Here is a 16,227-nt window from a genome sequence, read left to right as displayed (position 1 = left end):
AATTCCCCAGTTATACAAATGGAAAATAAGAGTTTGATAAACTCCAAAGTATCGCAGAAAGGTGAATCCTCATCATCCCTTTCAATTCACCTAGATGATATTCCAGAGGACAGTCCGTTATACGGACAACTGCAAGCATATTTAGCAGTCCAGAAACAAAGTGATACATTTTCCTCAATCACTAAAGATAAGGACAATGATGATATCAAGTCCTATGAACAACTAGAGAACAAAGAAATAATATTTCTTGTTGAAAACTCTGAGATTCAGAGGAAAAATGAACCATGAAAGATACTCCATAAGTACTTGATAAACAACTTATATTTTTCGGGTGAGTCATACAAGACCCGTTCTTGTTATGAGACTATTCTTATTTCCACAAGTTGTGCGAAAATCGAGCACTTTTCTGGATTTAATTCAGATGAGAATGTTTATAACTTCTTAAAAATCGTTAATTAAATGGATTATATCTGTCAAAGATTGAGGGATGACCACACTGAGAGAAAAACAGATTTTGCTCAAAGGCTCCTGTATAAATTTCACTTATTGGGACTACATTCAAGCCTTTAATAAAGTTCTCTATTATAATAATGATCGGCATAAACATACTTGATTTATAAAGCTTTGTGCAAAGATATTTGTAGAGCCAATTCCAAACTAGCTTTTAAACTGGTGGTCTTACCATGGTCCAACTATTCAAATACTACCAGATCCATTTCTTAAATTATACAAAGAATGGACAAAAATATCCCCACAGTTAAATGAGTTATATCACGCAGAACATGTCTGCAATCTGAATAAAATTTACCAGATATATTTCTTTATTAAATTTTCTATTCCTTGGATACATAAATGGTCTCTAAAATTGGGGTTCACAAAAGAACAAATCCCCTATTTATATAGGATATTTTATAATAATTTTTGGAATAAATTGATGCGAAATGATCCCGAGACAAAAAATTTATATGGATAGAAGCTTCTAGACTCTATTGAAAATAGAGTTCGGGAATATATGGCAGCCCCTCGAAAGGATATTATCGAGGATAGAAAAATACAGCACATCGCTAGAAGAATCATTGTACATGAAGGAGATAGTATCGAAATAATAGAGAAATACTTGGAAGAGGTTAGGAGAAATCTACTCTAATCCGTTAATCAACATGATAAGTTGGATACTTCGATGAAAAGTATGACCAGCGATGATAACGCCGAAAAAGATATTCAGGACTCTCAACCCATCCCCTCAGACAAACCACTATCTGAAGATGCCATTGCAAGGACAGAAGAATTTCTTACAAAATTAAAAAGAAAAAATAAAGTATGATATACTGTTTACACAGTGATTACACTGTGCACGGGACCCGAATGCGGAACCCATATTACTGTACATAGATTCCTACACAATAGATACACTGTGTATGGGGCCTGGATGTAGGACCCATAGTATTGTACGTAGATTTGTACGTAGATTCTTTCTCTTTTATATATATAGACGTCTTCATTTGTTAGGGAAGGACGAAGTTTCTTTGGGGGGGTTTCTTTTCTTTCTAAGCATTCTCTCTCTAGCTCTCTTGTACATTTCCTTTCAAGTTTGAATAAAAGCTTGTCGTTAAATACTATTCCGGCCTTGCTTCCAAGCCATTCAAGGTATTTATTAGTTCTTTTAATTTAAGTTTTATATTACTCTCCCTCCCTCTCTAGTCGTGACTATGTCCTGCTAAGCAATTTCATATCTATATTGAAGATCTAACTTCTCTTGTATAATAGCTATGAAAGATCCAAACTCTATCAAAATATAGAGGAATTTCTCTATAGTTTTTTGAATTCATTCTGAAATGGTGGTACAGTCGAAGTTGATACTGCTTTTGCTGGCTTTGTCTACTACTAGAAAACTTTATTTTTTTGACAGCTGATTTAGTCGGAATGTGATCGAAAACAAGGTAGTTCCGACTACTTTCCGTCTATTTTATGGTAGTTGGAATATAGCTTGTCGAAAAAAAGTTTCCGACTACTGTAATCGAAAATTTAATAAATATTATTTAATAATTATAAATTATCCAACTACGATAGTCAAAAATTTAATAAATAATTATTTAATAATTATAATTATTCCGACTACCGTAGTCAGAAATTTAATATATAATTATTTAATAATTATAATTTTTCCGACTACTATAGTCAGGAACTTAATATATAATTATTTAATAATTATAATTGTTTCGACTACGGTAGTCAAAAATTTAATAAATAATTATTTGATAATTATAATTATTCTGACTAACGTAGTCGAAATATTAATAAATAATTATTTAATAATTATAATTATTCCGACTAACGTAGTCAAAATATTAATAAATAATTATTTAATAATTATAATTATTTCGACTACTATAGTCGGAAACTTAATATATAATTATTTAATATATATTATTTAATACCCAGTCTATTCCCACCAAGTGGGATCTGGAGATTATAAACAACATAACTAATGTATTTTTCACAGTAGGATCAAACACGACAAAAAATTATAAATATAACCACGTTAAAACATCCAAAACAAAACATCAAATCAAATAGTTTAAACATCTAAATGTCACAACCAAAAACAAGAACAATAACTACAATCTAATTATCATCAGATCCACTTTCTTCCTCATCATGAAATACTTGAGGCATGTGTTTCTTAACCAACTCCTCAAATTTAGCAAGCTTAGCATCGTTAGCTACACATTGCTGCGTCAATTCCATAATTTGTTTTTTCATCGCTTGCATTTCTTTCATAGTTTGCAAAGTGGAAGAGGAATTGGGAAACAACGATGGACTGCTCAAAGATTGGAGAACCCCTGTCCCGTTCTACCTTTCTTTGGACCACCTACCACAGCTGTCCACATATTAGTCATATCTGCAGGTAATGGTTGGACCATGATACCATCCTCAGAAGTAGGTTGGGTCTTCTAAGCTTTTTTGAAATTCTTCTTGAAAGAAAAATTATTTGTCAGTATGTAAACAAGCTAAGTTGAGTAATAATAAAACAATGTATGTAAAAGTTATTACCTTAAATATGCATCCTTAGCACGTGTTTCGACCCAATCTCCTCTTGTACCGTCCTTTTTCTTCCTATGCGTCTCTTCGTAGACCGCAAGAAAAGCGGGCTCTTTTCCCCCATTTTCATATTCCTTCAAAATATCAGTGCATAAATGCCAAAGAAACTTACATATCATAGAAGTTTTTTGTCCCACAGCTTAATATTGATCAAATTGGGACCTCCTACTACCACTAGCATACACAACTTCTCCTAAGATATGAGAGACTTCTTTGACACCTCTTCTGATCCTGTCTAAAAAAAATCTTTTGCATATAGTTTCTATGGGTTGTATGAGCTTCTTAGGCAAAGTGAACACTTGGGACCAGAATGTTTGTATAGCAAACAACACACTTTTTGTATAGCAAACAACACACTTTTTAACAACTCTGTTTTGCCATTGAATAAAAGACATCACATTCAAATTTCTTTAGTTATGTTCATGACATGATTGGGCTAACCTTTGTTTCTAAGTACTGTAACAATAGCAAAGCATGATTACTTCTATTGAAATTCGAGGGAAGTATAGAACTGTTAATTGCATATTAGTAAAAATATGTAACCAATATTGCCTTAGAGTAAGCAATGTATATATACATATAATACAAGAAAACCATAAAAACAAAATAGAAAGGACATATATACAGAAGTAGATAGCAGAGAAAAGTTGTTAAAATCCAGAGAGACTTAAAGAATTGCCAAGCAAGAAGATGGTGGAAGTTGGAAACGAAGAAGCTGCAAAAGATAATAGAACTACATTGAAAACAAAAGAGAGAAAGTGGCAAATGTGGATATTCAATTGTAGATTAGAAGAGATATATTTACCAAAAAAAAAAAGATTAGAAGAGATATAAAGAGACGTGTCTAATAAGCAAGTGATGCTAAATGTCTATAGTACATTCAAATAAAATTGAAATGACACTAAGCCGACATGTTAAACAACATCTATAGTCATGTTTCCAATATAGTAGAAATTCTTCATCATTTTAAATATGAAACTATTGTACAACACTATTTTTTTTAATTTATGAAAATCTAACTAATTTCCTGTTTGCTCAACATTGGTCAAACAACCCTAGAATAAGCAAAATGCTCAAGGGAATAAAATGGACATGATCAATACAGCTCCATCGCTCCGGCCAAAGGCATGTAAATGGAAAAAGAAGTAACTCAATGATCTGTATTGAGATTACTAATCAAGAGAATGTGCAGATCTCTTCTTCTAAGAATATACTGGCTGATAGTTTAGATAATTCTTTGATCAAACATCCTAAAATAATATATATGACATTATTGTCCGTGTGAGATCTATCACCCGAGATAAATGTATGAACTGTGTCTCCTACGTATACCCAACAGCAACCAGCAGTTTTCTTGGCCTCTCTTCCTCTCATCATTTTCCTTACCCTTTCCATCTCATTCCATTTCCCCTCCGAGGCACAGATTCCAGCCAACTGTGCGTATAGACCCATTCCCTCCCTCAATTTGCAATAGCTTATCCTCAGCAGCTTTTGCAAGTTCAGCATTTCTGTTCATTTTGAAAGCATTTAAAAATGCCCCCAGAATTATAGCATCCGGTTCCATAGGCAACATTTCCATCAAGCTTACTGCCTTGTCAAGTTGATTTGCCCTTCCATAGAAGTCTATCATACTTGCATAGTGGTCGAATCCAGGTGATATTTTATAATCTTGGGTCATGGAAAAGAAATACACTTCTCCTAATTTTACTAATCCATGGTGCCAACAAACTGATAGAAGGGCAAGGAAAGTGACCTCATCAGGTTGGAAACCTTGCTCTGTCGTCTGACTGAAAAGCTGAATAGCTTTATTTTCGTACCCGTGGAGAGCATAACCAGCTATCATGGTATTGTAAAGAATAGTATCTCTATCAACATCCAATTGAAAAATCCTTCGTGCATATGTTACATTTTCGCCATTTGAGTACGTATCAACCAACAAATTTGAAAACTTAGCATCCATTGCGGTGCCGGTTCTTAGTATACATGCATGTATTTGCTTCCCATAATTAACTATAATTATGGCCTTCCTTCTATACCCCTTGATAAACTCATGACTCATTATGATGTTACCACAAATGAGTCTACCTAGTACAAAAGCATTTTAACTATAATCAACTATCATTTAACACAGGTTACATCTTGGAGGTCAATAGCATTTAGCTACTATTGAATATAATTTTTACCCAACTTGGAGTTGAGGTCAATTCCATAGAGAATGAAGACAGTAGGTTCACTTTTGAGTGTTGAAAGTGACTAAGTATTCACGAAGCTAAATATCTCATCCATGACAGTGTAGAAGTGTTCTTTATTTGGCAAGAGATTAGTACTGATTAGAACATTGAACTGAATCAAACAAATCAGAAATTTAAGCTAATATTACCTGTCTTAGTCGGTGGGTAGCGAAACTCATCGAACCTCCAGTGTTCAACTAGCCACCCTTTGAAGACGCTCTATTTGTCTTAGCTTGTCCCTCTCTGCCCTATATTTAGGAGTATCCCATTTTTTCAAGAACTTGACCCACACATCAGCATTCAGCCAATCAGGTTTTTCCAAATTCTTCCATGCCTCATACAAGTGTTCTTTGATCCGTAGAGCTACTTTCAACTTGAAAATGCATTGTATTTCATTTTCATGACAAGAATTTCATGCACACTTTGTCAGCAAAATAGTTTAATATAAAGTCATGAAATAAGTTGATGGATACAAACGTAAATTCATCATTGATAGCATACTAAAATGGTAAATTATTTGATTTTGATTATACCACAAACTGTTTCCACATAAGAATTCTGATGTCAAGTTGAATCTCGTTCCAACTACCCCACGGCTCCGTGTAAAATGGTTTAATTGCTTCTATAACCATATATCCGGTGCTATATAAGGGAATGAACCTGCAATAAAATTATATTAAATTATCTTAGCTTTCACAAAAATTAAAAGTTATTGAAAAACATAAGGATTACTTACCCATTACCATCAGGGACGATAATTAGCCTTCCGTTGCCGTCATATTCTACTACCTCTTTAAATTTCAGAATCTGGGTAGCGGCTGTTGGAGCATTAGACGCTGTAGCACTATCAATGGATGGCGATGTTGAGGTGCTAGGACCTCCAATTTTCATTCCAGAAAGGCTAGGTGTGGATGATGTTGAAGGTACATACGAAGAACTACTACACAGACTATTTTGGGGAGATGGATGGAACTGGTGGGGCGGTGGGGGCATGAAAAATGCATTTGGTAGTGAAATAGTTGCCCTTGGAGGAGGAAGAATATTTGTAGTAGCTGGTTGAAGAGTTGTGGTAACAGGTGATGGTGATGGTGTTGTATATTGACCCGTGGGAAGATTATCAGGTCCTTTCTTAGCTTTCTTACGCCGTTCATTATCATGACCTTTTGATGCCATTGATTTTCTTTATTAACCACCTGTAAAAAAAAAAAGAACAACCAAATTGAACAAAACAGACAACACACAGAAATATGCCCATGCCATCACACATAAACTATACAACATTTCATATGGAAACTATACTCAAGCCACCCAGAGTATCATCCCTATATTCCATAAGCAATGAAATTCCAGAATAGAGTAACCTATAAACGTGGTGTTGCTTAAGCAATTCGATTCTCTAGGAAAACGATACAATAAGTTTTGAGTTATCTAAACTTCCAGTAAATTGAGTTACCATCTGTCTGCAACTTAATACAGGAACAAGTAGCATAAGTCCAACTTAGCATAGTCTAATTAGTCAAAGGGGAAGTATACAATGCCATTCTTGAGTATAAAGTCATAAAAATGACTCATTGAATTTTACGCCCCCTAAAATCTTGACAATGACGGACCTTGCCATAGGCAGAAAGTTCAAGAAAATATCAGCCTACAATAGCATAACCATATCAGTTCCTGCAATGTCGCTTATAGATAATAAAGAGGAATTTGAACTCAGACAGAAAGGTGTGTTATAATATATTCCTAATAGCAAAGCACTTCAGCACCAAAAGATATTCGAGTAACATAAGAGTCATAAAATGACGTGAAAGTTACTACCAGTTGCATATGAAAACAGGCAATTCCAACTCCAACAGGCAAAAGTACACTACCAAACAAGTACTACTCTATAGTTGAGATAATACTTCGGATGCAAAGAAAAGGCTCCACAGTGATAACCAGGGATAGCAAATAATAGTATGACAGGTTGATCAAAACAAAGGATCAATTGATGCTAGCACAGAAGAGCTAGAAAGGGTTTCTAAGATCATGAAAGCAGCAAACATCATATAGATTTAATAGTTATTGGACATAGTAGAAGCAATTATCTTAAGGAGATTCGTGACTTCAAATAATATGAAGGCGTCAGTGTATATCAACACCCAACAACAACAACAAACCCAGTGTATTCCCACCTAGTGGGGTCTGGGGGGTAAGATGTACGCAGTCCATACCTCTACCTCTGAAGAAGTAGAAAGGCTGTTTCCGATAGACCCCCGGTACAAGGCACGAGATACCACACAAACACATAGTAAAGCACAGCACAAGATTACATAACATAAATACGGCACCCATAAGTAATATAAAACAGAGGAAAGCACACAGATTCATAATAAAACATGGAACACGGACTCATAACAAGAATAAAACTCCCACCAAGTAATTCCCTACACTAGCGACTCAAACCGGCCCTAGTCCTCTGCCCTAATTCGCGTCCTCCAGACCTTCCTATCTAGGATCATGTCCTCGGTGAGCTGTAACTGCTCCATGTCCCGCCTAATCACCTCATCCCAGTACTTCTTCGACCTACCCCTACCCCGCCTAAAACCATCCAACGCTAGCCTCTCACACCTACGGACCGGAGCATCTATGCCCCTCCTCTTCACGTGTCCGAACCATCTCAATCGGGCTTCCCGCATCTTGCACTCCACTGGAGTCACACCAACCTTCTCCTGGATAGTCTCATTCCAAACTCTATCCCCTCTAGTCAGCCCACACATCCAGCGCAACATCCGCATTTCTGCCACCCTCATTTTTTGGATGTGGGAATTCTTAACTGACCAACACTCCGCTCTATACAACATGGCCGGACGGACTACCGCCCAGCAGACCTTAATTCTGGCTAATGCATCTGCTTAGAACTCAAATAACACTATGACATCCAAGATTATATGCCATATGCTACTTGACTTGGAATAGGATCAGAACAGACCCAAGAACTAACCTTGATGCAAAGACAAATCTTAATGAAAATCCAGCATGGTACCTACGTACTGTAGACACCTAATTTTGTCCCTCTCGAAGTTAAATTTTATTTATTTTTAGTTTATCTTACCACGTATCCTTACCCATTCTATACTTTCTCCACAAGAAAACAAATTCAACAAATCCTAAGAAATTAAATCCCCAATCCCAAAATATTCCTTTATCCTAACTAATTTTTACACCTCATCCACACCCTACCCCCACGTCACCACTATCCTACCCAACCCCGTAACCCATACCCTACCCCTACCCCTACCCCTTTACACGTTTTTTTACACATAACAGAAAAGGGGAATAAGGAACACATCACAACAAAAATGGAAAGGGGACCCACATTGTATACACCACACAGAATACTCACATAGACTCTTTTATTTTTGCTCAAGACAAAAAACCCACATATATAATACACACAGATCTCACAATAGAATGGGGCCCCCACCACTAACAGACTCAACATACACACACCTTCCCTTGAAGACCGACTTTATCACCCATACACCATTACCTCAGGAAATACACTCTCCTCTATCTCCATTGTCTTCTTATACACATATTCACGCACCACTGATTCACACACACCTCACACGCAGACCTCAACAGAGGAGAACACGCATACACACGGCTTTACACGCACAACTTTAATTTCCACGAGAGAACACACATCACGCACACACTGACTACACCGTCACTCAGAGCTCACGCATGCACAGATCCAAAAATAGAGATGAACACACACTCACATACCAATATTACCCATGCCACATCACCGAAAAAGGGAGTTTGGGAAAGAAATTGGGAGAAGAGAGAGATACTTAAGCAAGAGAGGAGAGAAAAGAGACACGGGCTGATTGTTTCGGCGAAGTCTTCACCGAAAAATGCCACTGCTGCCTAAATTTTGGTCCGTCCACTATCTTTCATCCTCGTCTGAGCTCACCGGAGCTCCGACGCTGAGAAAACAATAACTCCAATTGAGCCAGCTTCGAAAACTCATTAGAAAATGTTAAGTTTAGGTGTTTGTCATGTTTTCCGTTGTGGGACACTACCTTCTTTATTATCAGTTTGGGGTTTAGGTTCTATTCGCCTCAATCGATTCGTCGGAATCAGTTTCAGGTTTCAATTTTTCATTACCGAGGTTGGAGTTTTTTCGTCTTTGAGGTTTCTACTCGGGATATTCGTACGCGGTTTTTGTCTTTTTACTCGATTGATATTTGAGTTTGAAAGTTATAAATCGAGGTCCAATTCTACTCTTTCTCTATTTTTATTTTATTATTTGTGATATTCGATATATTGAATGGAATATTGTGTGTTGGTTGATCTCTGTTGGTGATGAATAATTGATTGTGAATTGTCGAAAATAGTAGTGTGATTTGTTATGTTTGAATTTTGATTTAAAATTAGATTGGGGTGGAATTGAGAATTGAAATCAATCATAAGTGAATAGTGTTTAGTTTGATTCATTATTTGTTGGTTTAATTCAGAATAAACTTTGACATCATTAAAATTGATAATATCATGTTTTAGGGTGAATTAGTAGGCAAACACTAAGCAGGGTAAGCAAATTTAAGAATCAAAATTTGTTGAGTGTTTGAATATGTGCGTGGATGGTTCGTTCTACTTTATCGTACAAAAATTAAAATTGTGCTCATTTGGCCAGAGAATGCCTCGAGGGATTTGAATTAATTTATTCGGGGAATGTCCCGACGTATCATGTATGCAAAGGAGGTTCGTGATGAAGGCCTGAGTCATTGGGTAAAACATTGGAGCCTAGTTTAAGATTAGTTTAGAATAGGATTTATATTTCTGTATTTTTTTATTTTTTAGGACTGAATAACTCGAACTGGACATTATTTTGGTTCTGTACTTTGATTAATTTGTTCGTTGCTTGTTTTATGTGTTTTATGTGGTTTATATATTCGTTGTGTCAAATTAGTCGATATCTTCATCAAGCGATCGTGGTTGAACCACGGGACCAAGGGGTGCCTAACACCTTCCCCTCGATTAACAGAATTTCTTAGCCAGAATCTCTGTTCGAGGATCAGTTTAAGTCAAATCGTTTTGAAAAAGGATTTTCAAAGGTTACTTGGCATATCCGATTTATGCCAAGTGGCGACTCTGAGTTAATTATAAAAATGCATCCCTTTCAGAACAAATTTTCTTCTTTTGTCACTTTAATAATAAAAACTCTTTCGAACATAAAATCATATCTTTTTGGTTAAAAAAGGGGTGTGACAACTCCGGCGACTCTGCTGGAGACTTTTTCGGAGTTGTATCGGCTTAGTTTGACATTATGGGTGTATAACATTGTTTGTGTTATCGTTTGAATTTATTTTGTAACACCCCGTATTCAAGTACATGTATTGGCGTATTCAAGTACGTGTATTGATCTTATTTATATGGAATTAATTTAATTTAATTTTATTTATACCGAAATTTGCCCGTCGATGGTTCCATACGAAGGTTATTGAATAAGCTTTCCAACGATATAAAGATTTCCAAAAACGAATAGGTTTTGGATATAATCGAGCACGTTCGAAACTATAAAACGGTGGCCGGGATATTGGGAATAGTAAATGTGCAGAAAAATTTTCTGCACACAAACTACTGAGGCCAGCCAATTTTTTGGGTCAACTTTGAATGATCATAACTCCCTTAATATAATGAACTGGAGAGCTGCGGCGTATGAAAAGAAAGATCTTTGAGTCTTCTTTTCAATGCAATTGGTTTCATCCAAATCCAACGTCTAAGTAAGGAGTTATACTCGTTTTACTTCAGCCTCTCAAAACATATTTTTAGGGTCAACTTCAAACGATCATAACTCCTTGTACAGGACGAACTGAGTGACCTACTTTATATGAAATGAAAGCCCTTTGAATTATCTTTCCAACGATACCAATTTCACCCAAATCTGATATCGGATCAAAGAGTTATGGTCGATCTACTTTAGCTTATCAAAACAGTCCACCAAAGGACAGATTTGACATTATTTAAATTTTAAAGGCACTTTGATCATTCCCTATGATATTATGGACGGGAATACATGTATATGAGTTCAAAAACTCATTTTCATCATCAATCATTGAGAAAGAACAAACCCTAGCCAAATTTGACCTTTAAATTACTTTTGATTCAACCGTAGAAATTCCAAAGTAATCCGATAACTGCGTTTGTCATCTCGAGAGCTTCGAACGGCACCTATTATTTGTGCAAACAGGATTGCATAATCAAGAGGTGAATTCTAAGGTATGAATATTGTTTGCCTTTGTTCTCTTCCATATGTATATGTGTGATAGAGGATTATATGTATTGGTTGTTATTGAAAGGTGATGGAAATAGGGTTATGGACTATTTTGCATGGTTTGGTTGTATTAAATTGTGGAAGGAGGATATGTTAATTGGGTTATGGAAGGTGGATATGGTAATTGAGTTATGGAAGGTGGATATGGTGATATACTATTGAATTGATGATTATTTATGTCTATGGCTCAATTTGGTTTAATGGATTGGTTTGAAGGATAAATGAATCCAAACTTGATATTGGAGGATGTTGTATGAATATGCATGACATGTAAATGTAATTGGAGTATAAGAAGGCTAAAGTGACACCCTTTATGGTGTAATTAAGGCTTACTACTTAACCACTAGTTTGGTGAATTCAAATAATTGAATTGTGACGTTTGGTCGCTAATACTAGATTGCTATATATGTTCATTGTAGATAAGTAATCCGAAAAGACGAGAAGTCCATTTGGGACTAGTATTGAAGGTTGACAGTCAGGTATGTAAAGCATACTCTATACCATATCTTTGGCATGAAAGTGAACAATTGTTCTATTAAGAAAGTTTCCAAAGTTATTCAATAACATGTGATCCATAATGGTTTTGTATGATGTCCTACGTTACCAATGAACTTGTTCCCATCCTACAAGATGTCAAGACATTCCAATACTTACTTGTTTTCCAAATCTTACATGTTTATTGCACTAATGGATGTCAGAAGGTATCCGGTTACTCAAACAAGATCCATGTGCTATTAATGACTCCAAAACGTTTCATTGATATACCAATAAGTTCCTACTTCATTGTTATGGCATTGATGACTCCAAAACACTTTATTGATGTGCCAATGAGTTCTTACTTCATTGTTATTGCATTGATGGTCTATTTATATGTCTCTTATTGATGTATCATTGTTTCAAAGTATCAAAAATGTGGTGGCGACCAAAATAACAATCTCAAAAATTAATTGAACTAAGTGATGGAAGTTCTCTCTTATCGGGTGGTATCCCATGGGCATAAGCCTATCATGGGTCGATCCCTAGTTATGTGTTTATGGGTGGTATCCTAGGGGCATAAGCCTAGCATGGGTCGATCCCAGTTGATATGTACTGGAGGCAGCCTAATGGTCACAGTACAGTACAGTAATGATTACAAAGATGATAAGAACGAAGGTAAAGTGATTGAATAAATACAATGTACAGGTTGTCACAAGTTCTAGTAAGTGTGGTCCACTTCTATTATGATTTATTCACTTGTTTCTGATTTCTATTGAGCTCCTATATCATATGTAATTATCTACAGCTTTACATACTCAGTACATATTTCGTACTGACAACCCCCACGGGGGACCTGCATTTCATGCTGCAGGCACAGGTACCTCAGCTCATACACCGCACAAGTAGGAGCCAGGATATCTAGCTGCTTTTGGTGAGCTCCAGTTTGCTTCGGGGCTTTCCGTGTTATATCCAGTCACTTTTGGTATTGTATAGAAGTTAGTTATATGGCGGGGTGTGTCCCGACCTTAGTTAAACTCTGTGTATTGTCTAGAGGCTTTGTAGACCTAATGTACAGTCAAGGTGGTGTTTTGTTAATAGACGTGATGACTCCAACAGCCAAGTATTGTATATACATATATATGTGTGCTCGAGCTTATACAGGTGATTATTTCCTTTTATATGCGACATGATACTGTCCGAATTTCGGGTTGTCATAGAGGTATGCCTGGGAAGTATAAGGTTATGAGATGGTTCTCTCGGACCTCCTCGGTTACGGGTGCCAGTCCGCCTCAATAGGATTTGAGGCGTGACATATTTTATCATTGTTGAGTGTCTACGTGCTACGTGTTTACAGACTTCTTATGTGTTACCGCTTTATATCTGATATCATTTGCATAATCCAAGTCAATTATTTATGTAACAAGTCCCGGAGTGCACGTCGTGAGCACGAACTCTAGTTGAGTCACCCTAATTTTAGGAGGGGGAGCCGTCAGACGTATGGAGTGGGTGGAAAGCAAAGCAGCCACTATCGACCATATGCTCCCCGAACGGCCTTGTTAGTGGATCTAAACGTAGGTCAGCCTTTAGGTCATGCTTATCTGCATCATATTGAAACCTAGCGGGACCGACTTAGTCCTTCGTAGGAGACTCACCCATAAAGCATCTCTACGTGCTAATTGTTACATTTTTTAGGATAATGGGGTCATTTGACGGACTGATTTAAGGGAAAACATCTGTTAGAAGTAAAGTGCGTAGGCAATAAATGTTGAAAAAAAATGAAAAGTAAAAAAGGTGAATCAAAAAGAGAGATTCATATTTTATTTTTAGAGTTCTTTATGGCTTTTGTTTTTCACAACTAAAAAAAAAACAAAAAAAGCGGTAGTTTTCCAAAAAAAAAATAAAAAATTCTTGCCCCACATCCCTTTTCACGTTAACTCATAAGTGATAGGGCAGGTTGTAACTTCTCTGTAACTTCCCTTACTCATCTCTTTTATATGAGTTGGGTCACCCCACATGGAGCGGCACATGATCCAGACCCAGTATCCGACAAAGTTAAACATACTATATAGGGCTAATGAGCTGAATGCCTCTAGAGGTTTTCAACCTTTGAGAGAACGGTAGTCAAAGACCCTTCGAATTTCCTTTTTAGTAGTTCAGGTGCAAATGAGAGAGGAGTTTCTACTTCTTGGTTTTTGTAGTTAGAGGATTTCATTGGTAAATACTAGTATAAATCATGAATAGACTGTGATGTACCTTCTGCTTATATGCTAGAATGAAATATGCAATTAAATTTTAGGAAATCATCAATAATGACGCTTGAGCCGGGGGTCTATCGGAAACAACCTCTCTACTTCTTCGGAGGTAGCGGTATGGTCTGCGTACATCTTACCCTCCCCAGACCCCACTTAGTGGGAATACACTGGGTTTGTTGTTGTTGTTGTTGTTGTCAAAAATCAAAAACCATCAAAAAGATTTTTCTTTTGTTTCTTTAGTGAGAATTCACAATTCGAAAACTCCAAAAAGATTTTTTCAATAGGAGTTTTTTATAAAAAAAAATTTAAAAAAATGGTAGAATTTTTGTACATTTCATATAACGGAAATACCAAAAAATAAATTTCTTTCATAGTTGTTGGTGTCAGTTTTATGTGAAGTGTCTAATTAAAAATCTCAAAAATATTTTATTGACTTTTTCATCGTTTGTCCTTGGTCGTGTCTCCTAAGTCAAGGTTTAGTTTGTTATTTAATCCTTAATTGACCAATCTGGACGAACTACGCACCCCTGATTCTCCTCTTTCAGGAGTGAGATACGTAGGCAGCCTATTGTTGATTTGGGGATCTTATTTGAAAAATCCAAAAAGATTTTCTTCATTCTTCATTTAGAGTAGGTGTTTCATATACATATTTAAAGGAAAACTACAAAAAGATTTTCTTTAATAGTTTCAAGTTTTATCGTCATATGTAATTCAAAATTGAAAACCCCCAAAGATTTTTCTTTGGTAATCATAAGTTTTATTTTGTATAGAAATCCAAAAAAAATTCAAAAAGATTTTTTTTCACTTTTTATTAGAGTAGGTGTTTCATACATATCTTTAAAAGAAAACTACAAAAAGAGTTTTGTTTAATAGTTTCAAGTTTCATTTTCGTATGAAATTCAAAATCGAAAATCCAAAAAAAAAATTCCTTTGGTAATTCATAGATTTTATTTTGTATAGGGATGTTAAAGCTAAAAAATTCAAAAAGATTTTCGTCAATTCTTTTGAAAAATTGTTATTTTCTTTTCTTCTTAAAGTTTCAAGAAAAGAAAGAGAGTTTTATTAGCCCTTTTGTGGCCAAACTTTATGAACTACGCACACCTGATTCTCCTCTCTCAGAAGTGAGATACATAGGCGCCCTTCTTGGGTTCAATGATCTTTTCAAAAGAAAAAAAAAGGAAAAAGAGGTTTTAAAAAAAGTGTTAAGGTGGTTGGTTTGTAGCATTCTGGCTGGTCCTCCACATCACACCAAATATAAGGAATGTTTAACTGTGTCCAACAAGGATATAGAGAGTGACATCAAAGATCAGACAAAGAGTCAAAAAATGGGTGTTTAAAGTAAGAGACTTCGAGACTAAGACAACAAATTATGGAAATGTATCGAGCTTGGGCCGGTCAGCTGCCTCATCTATTCCCCACTATTGACCCTACAAATATCTTGATCTTACACCAAAATCATAAAGTTAGTTTCCTACTGTTGTTGATGCACCGCAACATGACTCAGAATTCTTTCCAAACCAAAAATATCTCAATACTTCCACCACTTTTTATCTAGCTCCTCAATATAAGCCTGCTACATTCACAACACTTTATGTCGTCTGTAGTTTTGTTGCTCAATCCTCTACTGAGGCTTCTACATTGGCTAGCCACCCAACGGTTGTGCTTCCCCATGATGCTAGTGGACCTATATTCAATACTCTTGGTGATCATTGCTATACTCCTGAGCCTACTTTTAAGCTAACTGGACCACCAAAATTTCTTAACAATAAGCCTAGTATGCCAGAAAAGCCATAGAAAATGATGGGGAAAGTGAAGAGTGTAGAAAATGATATGAAAACTTTCTTGG

General features: G+C 36.0%; 1 protein-coding gene across 12 annotated transcripts; it reads right to left on the bottom strand.

The window, feature by feature from the left end:
* Positions 1-2,522: 2,522 nt before the first annotated feature.
* On the bottom strand, positions 2,523-10,254 carry LOC107853994. Of its 12 annotated transcripts, none has more exons than XM_047398981.1 (6): positions 8,823-10,254; positions 6,070-6,526; positions 5,867-5,993; positions 5,483-5,706; positions 3,055-3,176; positions 2,523-2,972 (listed from the first exon to the last, which is right to left on the bottom strand). In XM_047398981.1, exons 2-4 carry the CDS (start codon positions 6,504-6,506, stop codon positions 5,527-5,529), a joined length of 744 nt encoding a protein of 247 aa, XP_047254937.1. In that variant the 5' UTR covers positions 6,507-6,526; positions 8,823-10,254; the 3' UTR covers positions 2,523-2,972; positions 3,055-3,176; positions 5,483-5,526. The 12 variants fall into 12 exon arrangements, with proteins under 12 accessions (XP_047254937.1, XP_047254936.1, XP_047254933.1 ...); XM_047398980.1 differs by having other exon boundaries at positions 3,055-5,183; positions 8,689-10,238; XM_047398977.1 differs by having other exon boundaries at positions 2,523-2,975; positions 8,689-10,238.
* Positions 10,255-16,227: the final 5,973 nt, after the last annotated feature.

Source organism: Capsicum annuum, chromosome 11 (genome assembly GCF_002878395.1).
Source record: "Capsicum annuum cultivar UCD-10X-F1 chromosome 11, UCD10Xv1.1, whole genome shotgun sequence".
Classification (NCBI taxonomy): Eukaryota; Viridiplantae; Streptophyta; class Magnoliopsida; order Solanales; family Solanaceae; genus Capsicum; species Capsicum annuum.
Note: the sequence above shows the minus strand (reverse complement) of the source record. Positions and strands in the feature narration are given on the sequence as shown.